The 17,896-nt window shown below is 45.0% G+C and overlaps 1 protein-coding gene across 4 annotated transcripts in view; it reads left to right on the top strand.

The window, feature by feature from the left end:
• The window catches only part of LAMA5 (laminin subunit alpha 5), a 201,274-nt gene that overhangs the window by 121,227 nt on the left and 62,151 nt on the right, over nucleotides 1-17,896 (top strand). For all 4 annotated transcript variants that reach the window (XM_077460289.1, XM_077460288.1, XM_077460287.1 and 1 more), the window contains exons 20-26: nucleotides 10,701-10,806; nucleotides 13,393-13,492; nucleotides 15,396-15,552; nucleotides 15,990-16,128; nucleotides 16,974-17,116; nucleotides 17,198-17,304; nucleotides 17,665-17,818. In XM_077460289.1, the coding sequence (XP_077316415.1) occupies nucleotides 10,701-10,806; nucleotides 13,393-13,492; nucleotides 15,396-15,552; nucleotides 15,990-16,128; nucleotides 16,974-17,116; nucleotides 17,198-17,304; nucleotides 17,665-17,818 (906 nt within the window). The remainder of the gene's footprint in view (nucleotides 1-10,700; nucleotides 10,807-13,392; nucleotides 13,493-15,395; nucleotides 15,553-15,989; nucleotides 16,129-16,973; nucleotides 17,117-17,197; nucleotides 17,305-17,664; nucleotides 17,819-17,896) is intronic.

Raw genomic sequence — 17,896 nt, 5'->3', positions numbered from 1 at the left:
GTGTGTCTCCATCCATCCATCCATCCCTGTGTGTGTGTGTATCCATCCATCCATCCATCCCTGTGTGTGTGTCTCCATCCATCCATCCATCCGTGTGTGTGTGTCTCCATGTGTGTGTGTGTGTGTGTGTGTGTGTGTGTGTGTGTGTGTGTCCAGCCTACCTTTGTCCCGAGCCTCCGTCCCGTGTCGTGCCTTGCCTTCGTCCCGTCCCGTCCCGTCCTGTCCCGTGCCGTGCGTTGCCTTGCCTCCGTCCCGTGCCCTCTTCGTCGGCGGCCATTGTAAAATTCAAAAGCCGCGCCTCCTCCTTCGCCTGTGATAGGCGGAACACTGAATTTCCCAGCAGCCTGTGTTCCGCCTATCACGGACGTCGTATCATCCTCGTCTGTAGTACGAGGATGAGCGGATGCCCGTGATAGGCGGAACACAGGCTGCTGGGAAATTCAGTGTTCCGCCTATCACAGGCGAAGGCGGAGCCGGAGGCGCGGCTTTTGAATCAGAATGGCCGCTGTCTGTCTGCTCGACACGCTGATCGAGCGGGCAGACAGCGATGACTCGAGTATAAGCCGAGGAGGGCACTTTCAGCCTCAAAAAAGAGGCTGAAAATCTCGGCTTATACTCGAGTATATACGGTAATCTTCACAAGTAGCCCTGCATTGTTTGGAGATAGTTCCTAGTGTATAGAGTAGAGTTAGACATGCTCTGTATTGATAACTTGGTTCAATCTTGCTTTATTCAACATTTTTAAAACACATGTTACATATACAAAAAACAGGGAAAGTACATAGGTGGGTTATTGCTAATTGTCCACCAGTGGTAGAATGTATATATCAAAAAAATATTGCTTAGGTACTTAGTTGTTGGTGACACAATACAGAAGATACTAGTGTAAGGCTGACCGCAGGGTAAGCCTGTATTTGTAGGAGGAGTCAGGCTGCATAAAGCCTGCCCTCCTCTGCCTCCTTCTCGTTGGACGTCGGGTCTCGTATGGCTGACGTCACTTCCGGCGGGTCGGAGGAGGATGTTATTCTGTCGCTCCGGCGCACATGGACGGGGGTGCTTGTGGCCCCTGCCGGCTCCGTTTATGGGCATCTGTGGGTGGGGGGAGTTCTCCCGCCGGCAGCTGCTGTCTGCACGGGGGAGCCTTCCTCCTGCCTACCACTATGCGAACGATGCTGCGGTGGTGCGTTTGCCACTACGGCACCGATTCTCCTGGCGGGGGGAGGTTTCCGGCCGCGCCGGCTCCCCCTCCCCCCCCCACCCCTCACACATGCTCCCGCCCGCCCCTCCTCCCGTTGTTCACGCCGGGGGAGGGGGGTGTTTTGGCCGCCGTCCGCTCCTCTCCTCGGGCTGTTTCCGGCTCCAGAGGGTGCTGCCCGCTCCTCCTCCCGGTGTCCATGCCGGGGGGAGGGGGGGGTGTTTGGCCGCCGTCCGCTCCTCTCCTCGGGCTGTCTTCGGCTCCAGAGGGTGCTGCCCGCCCCTCCTCCCGGTGTCCATGCCGGGGGGAGGGGGGGGTGTTTGGCCGACGTCCGCTCCTCTCCTCGGGCTGTCTTCGGCTCCAGAGGGTGCTGCCCGTCCGCTCCCCCCGGTGTTCACGCCTGGGGGAGGGGGGGGTGTTCGGCCGCCCGTCTGTTTTCTCTCCTCGGGTTGTTCCGGCGCCATGAGGGGACTGCCCGCTCCTCCCGGTGTTCACGCCGGGGGAGCGGGTGTTTGGCTGCCCGTCCGCTCAAAAAAAGCCCCAGGCTTCCCCCGTGCAGATCTGATTCAGTCAGATGAGTAAAAGCTGCATTCTGTTGCCATGTTTTGCCAGAATATGGCTAATAATAATTGTGATTAGAAACAGTCTGTGTAGTAAGGAAAATGTGTTTAGCTGTCTTAGTAGTGTACTTTTATTACTCTCAGGGATCCTGGTCATCCCAGGCCAGCAATAAAAGTATGCCTAACATACTCTTTCTGTAACAAACGGTCTATCAAACAGTATATACATAAAAATATGACAGCATCCTACTGCTAGAGGTATAGGTGCAGACAGAACCTAAAGCTAGAACATCTTTCTCCTCTACTGGACATCCAACTAGATTGGCATGTGCCGTATGGGGGGGGGAATGTGCCGTGATTGCAGTGCATCTGTGGGGCCCACCCCCCCCCCCCCCCCCCGGACACCCCCGTCAGAGGCAGAACACCATCGCTGACAACCTTCATTATTTCTCCATTTACATGGAAAGGAGACGTTCACCTTCTGCAGGCTGGGGAAACATGAAGATTTCCCCTCGCAGTACATCATTTACATCCAATCCTCCCCCCGGGATCCGCGCTTGTCTGAGAGATAATCCTCCCAGATCAGTGTGTAGGACGAACGCTCCGGGCCCCTGATAAGAGGCAAGTGGGGCCCCTGGGGCCAACTTTAAAGATGGATCTCCTACTTAACTAAAATGATCCCGCACCACGTGAGAGAGAAATAAGAGCGTTGGAGAAGAATCGCACGCTGGAAGCTTTACAGTGCCTGGAAAGTATTCATACCCCTTGACATTCCCCACATTTTGTCATGTCAGATAGTAAAAAAAAAAAAAAAAAACCTGACTAGGGTTCTACCGCCCCGCCCCGCCTGAGCTCCACGTGGCGTGCCCCGCCCCGCCTGAGCTCCACGTGGCGTGCCCAACCCCCGCCTGAGCTCCACGTGGCGTGCCCAACCCCCGCCTGAGCTCCACGTGGCGTGTCCAACCCCCGCCTGAGCTCCACGTGGCGTGTCCAACCCCCGCCTGAGCTCCACGTGGCGTGTCCAACCCCCGCCTGAGCTCCACGTGGCGTGTCCAACCCCCGCCTGAGCTCCACGTGGCGTGTCCAACCCCCGCCTGAGCTCCACGTGGCGTGTCCAACCCCCGCCTGAGCTCCACGTGGCGTGCCCAACCCCCGCCTGAGCTCCACGTGGCGTGCCCAACCCCCGCCTGAGCTCCACGTGGCGTGCCCCCGCCTGAGCTCCACGTTCTCGTGTTATTCACGGTTTTCTCATGCAGTTTTACGTTCTGGTGCATTTTATGGTTTTCCCATGCGTTTCCGGTTTCAGGCCATTCACGTTCTCATAGCGGTCACGTTCTCAAAGCAGTTGCGTTGTCATGCATTTGCGCCTTCAGGCATTTGCATCTTCTTGCAGTTGCGTTTTTCATGCTTTTGCATCTTCTTGCAGTTGCGTTTTCATGCATTTGCATCTTCTTGCAGTTGCGTTTTCATGCAGTTGCGTTTTCATGCAGTTGCGTTTTCATGCAGTTGCGTTTCATGCAGTTGCGTTTTTCATGCAGTTGCGTTTTTCATGCGTTTGCGTTTTCATGCAGTTATATCTTCTTGCAGTTGCATTTTCATGCAGTTGCGTTTTCTTGCAGTTGCGTTTTCTTGCAGTTGCGTTTTCTTGCAGTTGCGTTTCTCAGGCAGTTGCGTTTCTCAGGCAGTTGCGTTTCTCAGGCAGTTGCGTTTCTCAAGCAGTTGCGTTGCTCTGGCAGTTGCGTTTCTTGCATTTGCGTTTTGTTTCGATTACATTCTCATGCAGTTATGTTCTCGTTTCGTTTTCCGTTCTCGTTCGATTGGACGTTCTCATGCTTGTTGGTTTCAAGCACGTTGCTTACTGTTCTTACGCAATTTTGTTTTTCATGCGTTTTGGGTCTTTCATGTGATTTACTTTTCTTATGAAGTTGTTGTTTCTCATACAATTGATGGTTTTCCATGCAATTTTACGGTTTCTCATGCGATTACGTTTCTCATGCGTTTCGCAGGCAGTTGGCGGTTTTCATACGACGTACAGTTCTTACGCATTTATGGTTCTCATGAATGTATGGTTCTCAGGCATGTTAAATTTCTCATGCAATTTACGTATTAGATGTTATTTACGTGTCTCACGCAACTTCTTGCGTTTCCCATGTTTCTGACGTTTCCCCGTATTTCATAGCGTTTTCTGACGTTTCCCGTGGTTCTGACGTATTCCCGTGGTACAGTTGACGGTTCATGCAACTACGGTTTCTCATGCTTTTCATGGTTTTCTCTCGCTTTCCAGGTTTCTCTCACTTTCCAGGTTTTCTCTCACTTTCCAGGTTTTCTCTCACTTTCCAGGTTTTCTCTCACTTTCCAGGTTTCTCTACCGCGTTCCAGCGTTATGCGTTTTGCGTTGCATGCTTTTGGCATTTCATGTTTTGCGTTCTTATGCAGTTATGTCCTCGTTTTATTTTACATTCTCATGCACTCATGTCCTCGTTTCGTTTTACGTTCTCATGCACCCATGTTCTCGTTTCTTTTTAACATTCTCATACTCCCATGTTCTCGTTTCGGTCACGTTCTCATGCAATCATGTTCTCGTTTTCGTTTTACGTTCTCATGCATTTTATGTTCTCGTTTCGTTTTACGTTCTCATGCGATGTTCTCATTCGATTTGACGTTCTCATGCTTTGTTTTCACGCACGGTTCTCACTCGTTTACGGTTTTACATGCAATTGCCGTTTTCTCATGCAATTCAGTTTATGCAATTCACGGTTTCCATGCAGTTGGTGTTTCTTGTAAGGTTACGGTTCTTACGCATTTTTGTTTTTCATATGATTTAGGTCTCTCATGTGATTTGCATATGAAGTTGGTGTTTCTCATACATTTGATGGTTTTCTATGGAATTTTATGGTTCTCGTACAATTGCGTTCTCGTGTGTTTTGCTGGCAGTTGACGGTTTTAACGACTTACAGTTCTTGCGCTGTTAGGGTTCTCATAAATTTATGGTTATCAGGGTGTTTACGTTTCTCATGCAATTCACGTATCGGATGTCATGTTCTTGGCTGTTATTTACGTGATGCAACTTCTTGTGTTTCCCTTGTCTCTGACGTTTCCCCATGTTTTTCTAGCATTTTCTGACGTTTTTCCATGGTTTTGACGTATTCACATGTTTCCTCACGGGTTGTCCGGTGTTTCCTTCCGTATTTCCCATGTGCCGCACGTTTCATGTCTTGTGCCTTGCATGTCAATACCCTTGTGTTATTTCATGATTCTCAGGTTTTTTACGTTCCTCATGCTTGTTAGTGTCGGATGTATCGTACGTGTCTGATGCTTTTTTACGTGTCTCATGCATCTTCTCGCGTTTCCCATGTTTCTTTTGTTTCTCGTGTTTTCTTGCCTTTTCTCGCGTTCTTGCATATTCCGTTATGCCGCGCGTTTTGTGTCTCATGCTTTTCTTTTCTGTTCTCTTGTGTACCCCCCCAGGGTTTTCTTTTGTGTTTTTCATCAATTTGGGCAACCTGCATTTCCTAGGCAGGTCGTGTTTTCTAGCAGCCGCGGTTCTTAAGCCGCTCATGGTGATCAGTTCACGCTTCTCATGTTTCCGTTCAGTCACGTTTCCTTATCGCAGGTTTCGTTTTTGTCGCAGGTGTTTTGTTTAATCTCGATTCTCTCGCTAGTTGTGTTCCTGATCAGTTGGGTGCCTTTCCTCACTATTTACTTTAATTTTCCTAGCTGCGTCTCCGGCCAGGAGTTGTCCTGGGGCATGGAAGTTTGGTTAGTCAGTTTTTCACTGATCCACGGTTTCTACTGGCTCAGGGGCTTTCGTGGACCACGGGGCCCGGGCTAGTATCTGTAGGCTCGGGTCTCAGAAGCAGGTTTCCAGTGACGCACTTTCTTGTCAGTTCCAGTTGTGGTTTTCCATTTGGTTTGGCACTGCAGCGTTGATCATTGGGTTTGTTTTAAATTCCAGGAAAGCCCATGACACGGCTTAGCACGTTTCCAGGTTAGGTTTCCAGTCCTGATGGTGAAATGTCTAGTTCCCTTTGCTTTTCTGTTTTGTTTTAGTTTCCTTTTTTGGCCTCCTCCAGCTTGTATCAGCCTTCAGCTCTTTCTGGGCGTATCCAGTTAAGTCCCAGCATTTCATGTTGAATGATCTGTCAGGTTGTTTTATTTTCGGCTTTTCCGTTTGAAGCCATCCAGGTCTCCAGCGGTGGGGACTCCCTGCTGTGCTTAGCTGACTTTCCATGGTGGGTTTCATTTATGACGTTCACGTACTCTCAGGTTTATCTTGCGTTGGGCGCTGGGTTGGGCTCAAGGGGGTGCTATAGTTGGCCTTGTGATTTCTGAAGCTAGGGGAGGGGCTACTGCCTTTCTTAGCGTTTCCTTCTCTGCGGCGAAGGCATAACTCATTTGCCACCACTCCAGGTTAGACGTTATTCACTGGGTCATCTGGTTGTTGAGCTTTCTTCCTACTGTGTTATTTTTTGGCCCCTTTAGGCATACTGACCACGTGACCTTTGGCACACTTCAGGTCTTTGTTTCCTTGTTGCTCTTTGTTCCTTTCCTCATCATCCACAGAGTGACTCTGAGTACAAGTGTAAGGCTGACCGCAGGGTAAGCCTGTATTTGTAGGAGGAGTCAGGCTGCATAAAGCCTGCCCTCCTCTGCCTCCTTCTCGTTGGACGTCGGGTCTCGTATCCCACCCACCCATTCCCCTTTTTCTTTTAATTTCATTCTTTACATTTCATACTTGGGTATGCCCCCTTTAGGCATACTGACCACGTGACCTTTGGCACACTTCAGGTCTTTGTTTCCTTGTTGCTCTTTGTTCCTTTCCTCATCATCCACAGAGTGACTCTGAGTACAAATGTTAAAGAACAACCATCTTGGGTCATCTAGGGCAGTGGTCATCAACCCTGTCCTCAGGGCCCACTAACAGGCCAGGTTTGCAAGATAACTGAAACTGGTACATCACAGGTGATATCATTTGCTGCTCAGTGACTGCAGTATTCTAGTCTGCATCTTCCCAAGGTAATACATAAAATCTGGCTTGATAGTGGGCCCTGAGGACAGGGTTGATGACCACTGATCTAGGGAGTAGCTAGGGGGTAGACTGCCCAACCAAATTGGTTAAAGACTGTCTACAATGGAAAGCCAGTGAAAAGTAATACCATTCAGTTGTCAAGTGCGACCATTAATAAGAATGGGGTAGTCGAGTATGTAAGACCAGTAGTTGGTAGCGAGGTGACTGAAAGTATACCAGTTCAAAAGAAAGGTAGGAAGGAAAAAAATTGCCAGGGGTTGGACTGGAGGAAGAGGGGTAGGAGTCACTCCATCATGGCTGGTTGGAGGTTGGGGGGGGGGGGGGGGTTGTCCTCCTTTACCTCTACTGATAATTTGGTTGGAATGACTCTACCAGTAAGGGTTGGGCAATCAGGGGACAGAACTCTTTCTTAATTTGTAGGCTCTGCTCAGCCTCTCCTGGAAGGGGAAGGGAATAGTTGAAGATGGTGGGTTAGGCTTAATATTGGAGGGACAATCTCTCTTTTGGGGCAAGTTCTCTTAGCCCACTATTCGACTCTTCCTTCCCAACAATAGACAGCCAGCCGTCTGGGGCACCACCAGCTGGTGTCAGCCAAACTGAGGTCAGTGTCTATTAAGCGTGTCCTAAGCCAAAAAAGAAGTATTAGGTGTGTGGCTGGTGTGGAGTTTGAGCTTGAGACCTGCTGTATTTAGAGTAAACAGAAGGAGGTTATCTGGGGTGATGGGTAAATTGTGAAGCAGGTGACATATCAGATGAACGCTAGGTTAGAGAACTGCGGGGTTGACAAAAATCTGGATGTTTTCCTATCGATTTTCCGATATCACTTACATACTTGCCTGTCTAGAAGGAGAGATTTATTATGTCTGCCTTGCCAACTTTTGGACTTATATTGGGCCTCTATCACCAAATGGAGGATTGATGAGTTGTTTTAACAACACAGAGACAATTCTTGTCTAAGGAAAGAAATTTAGAAGGATAGCACTGGAACCTTATAATTACCTGAAGGTTATAGGAGTGTTTGACTAGGATGCCTGGATTCTTCAAGATGACTGCTTCTCTATGCCTAAGGACTTCTGCTATCCCACTAGTTTGTAACTGAGGGTATCTGTGACTGAAAGACTGCACTAAAATGTAATCATCTAGTTCAGGGGTCTCCAAACTTGCTAACAAAGGGCTTGTTGCTAGTGTCTGGAATAAAGCCTCAAGAGCCGAATAAAGACAAGCAAAGGGCCACAGTTTGGAGACCACTCTTCTAGATCAGCGTTTTTCAACCTTATTTCAATCAAGGCACCCTCCACTTAAGTACCGGAAGGTTTTTTTTTTTTTTTGCAATACGGCACTGCGTTGTTTTAACTGACAATTACGTAGGGGTACGACTCTGCACCCAAATACAATTGATGTCTTTTATTCCCCACAAATAGAGTTTTTTTTTTTGGTGGTATTTGATCACCGCTGCTGTTTTTATTTTTTGTGCTATTAACAAAAACAGAGCATCAAATTTGGAAAAAAATATATATTTTTTACTTTCTGCTATAAAACATATCCAATTAAAAAATGTCAAAAATCTAATTTCTTCATCAATTTAGGCCAGTATGTATTCTGCTACATATTTTTGTAACAAAATCCCAATAAGTGTATATTGATTGGTTTGCGCAAAAGTTATAGCGTCTATAAATGATGGGATATTTTTTATAGAATTTTGTATTTATTTATTTTTTTACTAGTAACGGCGGTGATCTGCAACATTGCGGCGGACAAATGGGACACTAACTGACATTTTTTTGGGAACCAGTGACATTATCACAGTGATCAGTGCTAAAAATATGCACTGTTACTGTACTAATGACACTGGCAGGGAAGGGGTTAGCACTAGGGGGCGATCAAGGGGTGAAGTGTGTTCCATGGGAGTGCTTTCTAATTGTGGAGGGTGAATAGACTGACTGGGACAACACAGAGATCCATATTCCTGCTTAGCAGGAACACACGATCTCTATGTCCTCCCCTGTTAGAACGGCAATCTGCCTTGTTTACATAGGCAGATCCCCGTTCTGCCTCTGTAGGGGAAATTTTGCGGGTGGCCGGTGGACAGGTATGTCGATTCACACAGCCGCGCCACCTTGCTGCAGTAAATCTGCGGCGGGCGGTCGGCAAGTAGTTACATCTCGAGGCACTGCGTTCTAAAATATACAGCACTATAATGCCCTGTACACACGGTCAGACTTTCTGACGGGAAAATGTGCGATCGGATCGTGTTGTCGGAAAATCTGTTCGTGTGTGGGCTCCGTCTGACTTTTTCGGTCGGATTTTCTAACACACAAAGTTTGAGAGCTGGATCTTAAATTTTCCGACAACAAAATCCGATCGTTTAAATTCCGATCGTGTGTAGACAATTCCGACGGACAAAGTGCCACGCATGCTCAGAATAAATTAAAAGACCATAGCTATTGGCTACTGTGCATAGTTCCGGCGTACGTGTTGTACGGCACCTCCTTAAGAACGATCGGATTTTACGACAACTTTGTCCGACCGTGTGTATGCAAGACAAGTTTGGCACAAAATTCGTCAAAATCTGGCAAAAAATCTGATGGATTTTGTTGTCGGAATGTCCGACCCTGTGTACATAATAGTTTTACATAACGCAGCAACGTCCACACACATAGGACACCTAGCACTAGAAGTTATTTATTCTTCCAAAGAAAATACACTTTTACATGCTGCTACTGACTAGTATTCTAATGTTTCTTTTCTCCCTCAGTTTCTTTTCCTCATTCAGCTAATGTGACCTCAACCAATTACGTCACTTGTAATGGTGCACAATGAAAACCTGTGGCTTTGTGTAACTTTAAGGCAGGCTTGCGCCTCCTACTGGCTTATGAACAATTCTGGGTAGTTTTTAGGGATTTTGCCAAGGCACCCCTGAAGATGCCTTGTTTAAAAAAGGCTGATCTAGATACAGTTTTATTCCAAGGTAAGATAAGAAGACTTTAGCACAAAGTCAATGCTTTTCAGGGGCTCAACACTTATTTTTATTTTTATTTTTTAATCAACCAACCAGATTTCAGCTGTCATTAAAAACAAGAGAAATAATATGACTCGTTGGGGCAGGAAAACAACAAGTAACCAGTGGGGGAAATTTATTAAAACTGGTGCATACAGTATAAGGTGCAGATGTGCATAGTAACCTATGAGCTTCTAAATTAGGCTTTCACAAAAACCTAGAAGCTGATTGGTTACTATGCACAGCTGCTCCAGTTTTAGTAAATCTCTCCCAGTGTCTGAAATGGGATCTGGCTATATAGTCACTAAAGCAAGCAATAGGTTTTTCCTGTGCTTTCCCCAGTGTTAATGTCCAGAACAGAATCGCATCTAATTTCTTGATTTCTTTGTATGAAAGGCCAGTAAAGAACAGTAATTATGATCGGGTGCTCGGTTGCTGCATTTTCAGAATTGCTTTTTGCAGGGGCGGACTGACCATTCGGGCACTCGGGCACTGCCCGAGGGCCCCATGTCACTAAGGGGCCCCATCAGGGTTGCCAGCCTCAATAAAACCAGGGACAGTATGTAAAAATCTTTTTTTTTTTTTAAATCCCAAGATTATAGCTGCCTCACCTCTCCAGTACCTTTTCAGTGTGTGTATACTGTGTGTGTGTATTCTCTGTGTGTGTATATTGTGTGTCTGTGTGTGTATACTGTGTGGCCCCATAATCTCCTATTGCCTGGGGGCCCCATAATCTCCTATTGCCTGGGGGCCCCATAATCTCCTATTGCCCAGGGGCCCCATAATCTTCTCCTATTGCCCGGGGGCCCCATGAGTTGTTAGACCACCCCTGGCTTTTTGTGCCCTCTTGAACAATCCCTCTGGATTTTGAATTAGTTACCTGTCTATTGGGTTTACTCTTAATGTATTTGTTTTCAGGTTACTGGACAGTGCTTCTGCAAGCCCAATATCTGCAGCGGATCCTGCAGCAAGTGCAAAGATGGCTACTACAACCTGAAGCCTGACAGCTATTTTGGATGCCAAGGTAAATGCTGAATCCAGAATCACATGGAAAGATTTGTATAGGAGATCTGCCTATTTTTTTGTTTTTGATTCACTGCTTGGATAAAACCTTTTTGCCTATGAAGACTTTGCCCTGTGGTAGAAAGCACAGCCTCTATCATGCTTCTCTGGGTTATCGATAACATGGTAGCAATTAGCCACAATGCATTTTGATTCATCTCCTGTTCATCTATTGGATTGTGGTTCTAAAAGGTAAAACTCCTACTTTTAGGTAATGTGGAACTCCTATTGACAGTCACTATGATAGGGCAGTCTCACTGGCAAAGGGAATGTGCAGGAAAGAGGGTGTTCTGGGGGCGCCTGTACTTAATACCTGCAGCACTTTCGCTTTTATCAAGACGTAGCTCCTTTAACACAGATATAGAGCTCTAACCACCAGTCAAATCTATTTGGTGATCAACCAAGTACAGGTTACACAGCACAAACGCAGTCAGCAGATGCACCCACCTCAGTAAAAGTTGACTGCAGTGGATTTCATAGAACTCATAACAAACCAGCTTAACCACTTCAATACTGGGCATTTTCACCCCCTTCCTGCCCAGGCCAATTTTTAGCTTCCAGCGCTGTCAGTTTTGAAGGACAATTGCACGGTCACGCAACACTGTACCCACATTTTTATCACCCACCCCCAAAATAGAGATTTCTTTTGGTGGTATTTCATCAAAAAAGCTGCAACAATTTTGAAAAAAAACCCACAATATTTTTAACTTTTTGCTAAAATTAATATCCCAAATGTAAAAAAAAAAAAACGAAATTCTTCCTGGGGTTAGGCCAATATATATACTTCCACATATCTTTGGTAAAAAAAATCGCAATAACTGTATATTGAATGGTTTACGCAAAAGTTATAGCGTCTACAAAATAGGTTGATTTACGGCATTTTTATTATTATTATATTTTTACTAGTAATGGTGGCGATCTGCGATTCTTTATCGTGACTGTGACATTGCGATGGACAGACGGACACTTTTCACATTATTTTGGGACCATTGACATTCGACATTGTCATTGACATTCGACATTTGCGACCAGTGCTATAAAAATGCGCTGATTACTGTATAAATGTCACTGGCAGGGAAGGGGTTAACACTAGGGGGCGATCAAGGGGTTTAATTGTGTTACCTAGAGAGTGATTCTAACTGGGGGGATGGGAGTGACTGGGGGATGAGACCGATCTGTGTTTCTATATACTAGGAACAATATGATCTGTCTCCTCTCCCCTGACAGAATGTGGATCTGTGTGTTTACACACACAGATCCACATGGGTGCCCGGCGGACATCGCAGCTGTCGGGCACGTGCATCAGCTTCTCTATGATGCGGCGGATGGGAGGAAGCCGAGGATGTCATTTGACGCCCCCCCCAGGATGGGAGATCCCATCTTCGGATGTCATATTACTATAGGCGGGGAAGGAAGTGGTTAATTTGACAACAGAAATACCTCTGCAGTGTTTGCTGGATTAGCAAATCCACAAATTAATTCCTCCTATTTTCTTCACTTGCTCTTTAACTTGATCCTTGCCATGTGATAATATTAAACATCTATAAGTTTTCCTTATAGCGTTTTGCTAACCCCACCCCCCCTCCCAAAAAAAAAAAACACAGATCTTGTTCCATTAAAGCATGTCATACAGCACAGTGCTTGTGCTGTGTCCTTTGGCCCCCTGTATCACCTGTAATACCTGTCTGATCCTGCCTTGCTATACCCTCCCCCTCCTGTACACTGACTCCGATATATCAGGGCTGCTGAGCTCTGACACCTTGGTCAGCGTACATGCCTCCGTCAGCAGCAGCCTGCTATCTGTCTCCTGTGTCCTCTCCTCCATCCCCCCCTTCTCTGACTGTCTGCTCGTGTCAGCACTCATCCCTTCCCCCTCCTGCTGCTTTCATATTTAATATAAAGCTCCCATCCCCTTTGTATTATAACAATAAGTTCCCCTGTGTCTGTGTTGTATAATAAATATGCTTATCTATACCGATAACACAGTGTCTTCCTGCGATCTTGTGACTCCTCGGCTCTCTCTCCTCTCACCTTTCCTCCCCGACTGACGTCAACGGCAGTGCTTGGCCCCACCCACTGGAATTGTCAGCCGGGCAGAGGAGAGGAGAGAGGAGGCACCTGATCTAAGGAAGAAACTGTGTTATCAGTACAGATAAGCATATTTATTATATTACACAGACACAGGGGAACTTATTGTTCTAATACAGAGGGGATGGGAGCATTTTATAGAAGTGGCTTTACAATCATTTTAAGTTTGCTTTAATGAACATGAAATTTCACAGAGTCCACTCTTTCTTAGCTAGCTTTTCACCATGTACTCATTCTAGTTCCAACCACTGTCATATCTAGTCCTGTATGCCACAGGGTGATGAATTCCCCTCTAATTGGATATCTGGAAATGCCTTGTTAATGCACATTTAGAAGAGCGGATGCCTCTTGCGCATTCCACAGCTAAGGCCGCTATAAATATCCTATTTGCTGCCTCCTTGGGCCTAGTGCTCACGGCTTGGCAGAGTGAACTCACCAGGTGTTCTTCACTCTCTTGCAGGATGCCAGTGTGACATCGGAGGCTCAGTTGGCTTGGCATGCGATGCCAGGACAGGCGAATGCCAGTGCCGTGAGAATGTGGATGGACCGAAGTGCAACCGGTGAGTGTGTGCTGGGAATAGTGGCTGTAATAGCGGAATGATCACACAGGCTTAGTAATTGCCAGATTAATAGCGGATGTGTATGTTGGACGCTTGTCACTGAGCATCAGCTGTCCCAGCTAATGAAGTCCTGTTGAAATCAGCCGCATTTAAGCTGGGCAGAGACAGCTGCTGCGGACTTTCATTACACTGTTAAAAAAAAACAAAAAAAAAAACAAGATGTTTGCACAGCATTATCTCCAACATTTTACTACAGCTGGTCATGTGAGTCGTACTGAAAATGACCTTGGGATAATTAATTGATGAATTTGTCTGCAACTTCATTAAGTGTTAATAAAGCCTGGCATCTCTACAGAGGCCAACTGAGAAACAAAATGGCTGCTATTTTTGGTGGCATCTTAGTCACATGTACAACAATATTATTGTAGTCCTATTTCTTTTGAAATATAACTTGCAGTTTTAATTTTTCTGCTTTTCGGTTCATTGTAGCCAATGGTAATCTCTGTTCAGTTCATGACATGTTAATTGTGATTTTTAAATTAGTTTAAATGCCAAATATTGTACAGATGGGGAATTACCGGTATGGAGGAAAGTAGGTGCTGCTCACGTGAACCAGTCTGAGTTTTCATTTTCTTTCTCCCTGTAAATAATAAGGGAAAGACTGTGATTGTTTTTTTTTTGTGGCTAACATATAAGGTATTTAAGACAATTCTATGGGGGTTATTTACTAAAGGCAAATCCACTTTGCACTACAAGTGCACTGGGAAGTGCAGTCGCTGTAGATCCGAGGGGGACATGCAAGTAAAATAGAAAACAGCGTTTTAGCTTGCACATGATTGGATGATAAGACGAGTAGAGCTTCCACTCATTTCAGATCTATCTCTTAGATTTAGAGTGACTGCACTTCCAAGTGCACTTGCAGTGTAAAGTGGATTTGCCTTTTGTAAATAACCCCCTATGTCTCATTTATAAATAAGACCCATTGTGCGCCATTATGTGATCTCATATTTAGCTATTTTTCCTAAATAAGTTGTCACAGAATAAATAAAGAGGCTATCTTAATGACCTCTTGACATTCTGACTTGTAATATGCATGCATATTAGAAAGTTGGATGAAATGAGAGTTCTGGATCTGCATATTACTCCAGTTCAGTGCTTTGAAAAGCACAGCATGCACTGGATTATCATGACAGCCAATCAAGTGGTATTCTAGGAGGAAGTCAGCAATGGCCGTCTTCATGGTCTCACAGTACAGGTTAGAAAACTTTGCATATCCTTGAGTATCTGTCAAAGAATGAAAGTATCAAATACTAGCATAAGTATAGGCGTGCACACACCAATTTTCCCAGCTTCCTGGTGTCTCTTGTCTCTCCCCTGTAGTGCCGCCAGCTCCCTTCCTCTACTCTCCCCTGCAGTGCTGCAGGGGATGTTTTAGGATGGATGGATGGATGAATGAATGAACACAGTGAGTGATCTTGTGAATGAACAGGAAGCCGCTCATCAAAGAGCACTTTCACTGTCCAGTGCAGCTGAGGCTTCAGAGAAAGGGACTGGGGAAGCACTACCCTCAGTCACTTTCTCTCTGTTTATATCCTTAATATTTCACCAAAGCCCCCAAATGGGGCTCCAAGAAAAATGTAAAAAAAAATATAAAAAAATAAAAAATAAAAATAATAAAAGTAAAAACTACTGACACTGTCCACTATCCTACTGACACCAAATCTCTGCTCTACTGACACCATCCACTGCTCTGCTGACATATGTGGTTCTCTGGGGTACAAACCCTACTGCTGTGCACACCAATGTACATGAGTAATCCTATTATGTCCTTTAACAATTGCCCATGATATATGGTTAATGAGAGTTTTCTGTGTATGCCCCTGATTGGTGTTTCACCTCCCAGACCTGTCAATGGATATTATTTCCCGGATCTACATCATCTGAGATATGAAGTAGAGGATGGCCGGACGCCGGATGGAAGGCAAGTCAGATTTGGCTTCAACCCTCTGGAGTTTGAGAACTTCAGCTGGAGAGGATATGCCCAAATGTCACCATATCAGGTGAGACCAGACTATATTTATGTAAGAGAAGAGCTCATGTTGTCTGCAATAGTCAATCAAATTCTCCAGCGTGTTTTGGGAAAGCAGAAAGAGAGAAAGCGAGAGAAAAAGTAGTATGTGTGAAAAATGAAAGGCAGCCGTGACTGCTTGTTTTGTCATTTTTAGAACAGTTTAGCCTTTGGATTGAATTTGAAAAGTAATTTATATGAACATTGAATTAAAAAATATGAATATCAGTTTTTCAAGAAAACGGAAGTTACACTTTTAGGCGTAAGTATGTGTTAGACTATACTGTATATGGCTATTTTGCAGAAGGGCTGAATGTGTTTTAGCACTTTGTTTTCAAATGATGACCTATTTGAAGATTTATAGTAATGTATAGATGTATAATAAAGTGTGGCTCTTCATCGTCATTTATTGACTTTATTTCTTGACAGCCAAAAGTCATTCTGACCATTAACGTGACATCCCCTGACCTTTTCCGAGTTGTGTTCCGGTACGTCAACCGTGGCTCAGATAGTGTGTATGGCAAGGTGTCATTTATAGAAGAGAAGAAGTTCAACGCCTGTGCTAACTGTAAGTGCCCAAGTGTCTTTCCACCCTGTGCTTACAAATGGTACATTCCAGAAAGTAGACACTGAGACTCGACTAACTGAGGAATGTCTCATTAATGCTCGCTGAGGGTGGGACTGTGGACACAAGATCTACTTCTCGTTCCTGTCACTGGAGTGCCTCTAATCTCCTTTGGGGATATGTTTCTGCAGGAACGTAATTACAAGGCTTGTGGATTTGGCTGCTCAAAGTTGAGCTTTGCCGTTTGTCATTTTGAAGCTCTTTTTATGAAGAGACAGCTGAGGAAACTCAATTATTGTGATAAACCTCAAACCTTCAGTGAACACCACAAACTTTATGTACAAAAGTGGAAGTGTTTATTTCAGCAGGCTGATGATTTTCTTTCTTCTCTGCTTTTTATTGCTCGAATAACAGAATTTCTCTACTGGCAGCCATCAATGTGCAGCAATGTTGTTTCTGTTTCCTCCTCTCGTGGTATTAGGAAAGTCTGTGTTTAATATGCAACACAAAATGCTGTGTTTTATTGTTTGTGTGTAATTCCCTTTCCTTTCCTCTTACCTTCCAAATTTCCTTCCCCTGCCCTTTCCCTTTCCCCTGACCTTTCCCTTTCCCCTTCCCTTCCCTATGGGGCTTTTGTTTGTATAATTCTAGTCATTCTAAAATCGAGTAAAAGCAAATAAAACTACGTACTTTCAAATGACATTCATCAAGTCTCTGTTGATACTATCGTTTGTGCTGATGAGATTTTTTTGTACAAATGTTCCTTCGAAGCCAACAGTGTACAGTAGACTAGAGGAGGTCAAGTCATCAAAGTTATTGTAACACCATCAATTTATACTTCTGTGCAGGTTCTGAACAAATCAAGCAAATTGTTTTTCCTCCAAGCAAAGAACCAGCGTTTGTCACTGTCCCAAGCAGTAGTTATGGAGAGCCTTTTGTTCTGAATCCAAACACGTGGTCGGTGGTGATCGAGGTGGAGGATGTGCTTCTGGTAAGTCTTTTACACCATTTTGGAAGTTTTGCAATGATTTGATAACAGTATTCTGATTTCGCCATATATTTCCTCAACCAGGATTACTTTGTCCTACTTCCAAGCGCCTACTATGAGGCTCCGATTCTCCAGGTGAAAGTGACTGAGGCCTGCACATATGCCCCGACTTCGGAGCAGACCAATCAGAAGTAAGGATCATCCAAATTGCATAATTTATCCAAAAACAAATATGGTATTAAACAGTGCATAATGCATGTCTATCAGTGCTCATGATGTAAACTCATTAGTGGCATAACACATAACAGTCCGTGAAAATACAAAACACCTGTCTTTATATCACAAGAGGACAGAGACCTTGAAGGCGTATGTAATGCCCATGTTTAAATTAGGTAAGCATGACATATGTTGCTGTGAAATGTTATACAACTGTTGTACTGACCTGTACATATAATATAAGATGGCTGCTCAGGCATAAGTATAATTAATATATAATATGGACCTCATGCAGTGTGTTTATTTATATTTTATACTGGTGTCTTTCTATCCAGCTGCCTGCTGTACAAATACCTCTCGCTGGATGAATTCCCTTCATCAGAGGGCAGTGAAGTTACCTGCCGAATGGACAACAGCCTTCCCCGACCTTGCCCAACAGAGCAGATCACCCCCAGGCACCCACCATTAATTGGCTGCTATGGAAGTGATGTACGTATAATAAGAAAGTATTGATGTCTGTATCTCTTTATTAAGTGTGCAGGTGGCCTATAAAAACCCTGAACATCA

This window comes from Lithobates pipiens, unplaced genomic scaffold, assembly GCF_037356315.1.
Source record: "Lithobates pipiens isolate NorthernLeopardFrog02 unplaced genomic scaffold, aLitPip1_a1.2 Scaffold_28, whole genome shotgun sequence".
NCBI classification, from domain to species: Eukaryota; Metazoa; Chordata; class Amphibia; order Anura; family Ranidae; genus Lithobates; species Lithobates pipiens.
Note: the sequence above shows the minus strand (reverse complement) of the source record. Positions and strands in the feature narration are given on the sequence as shown.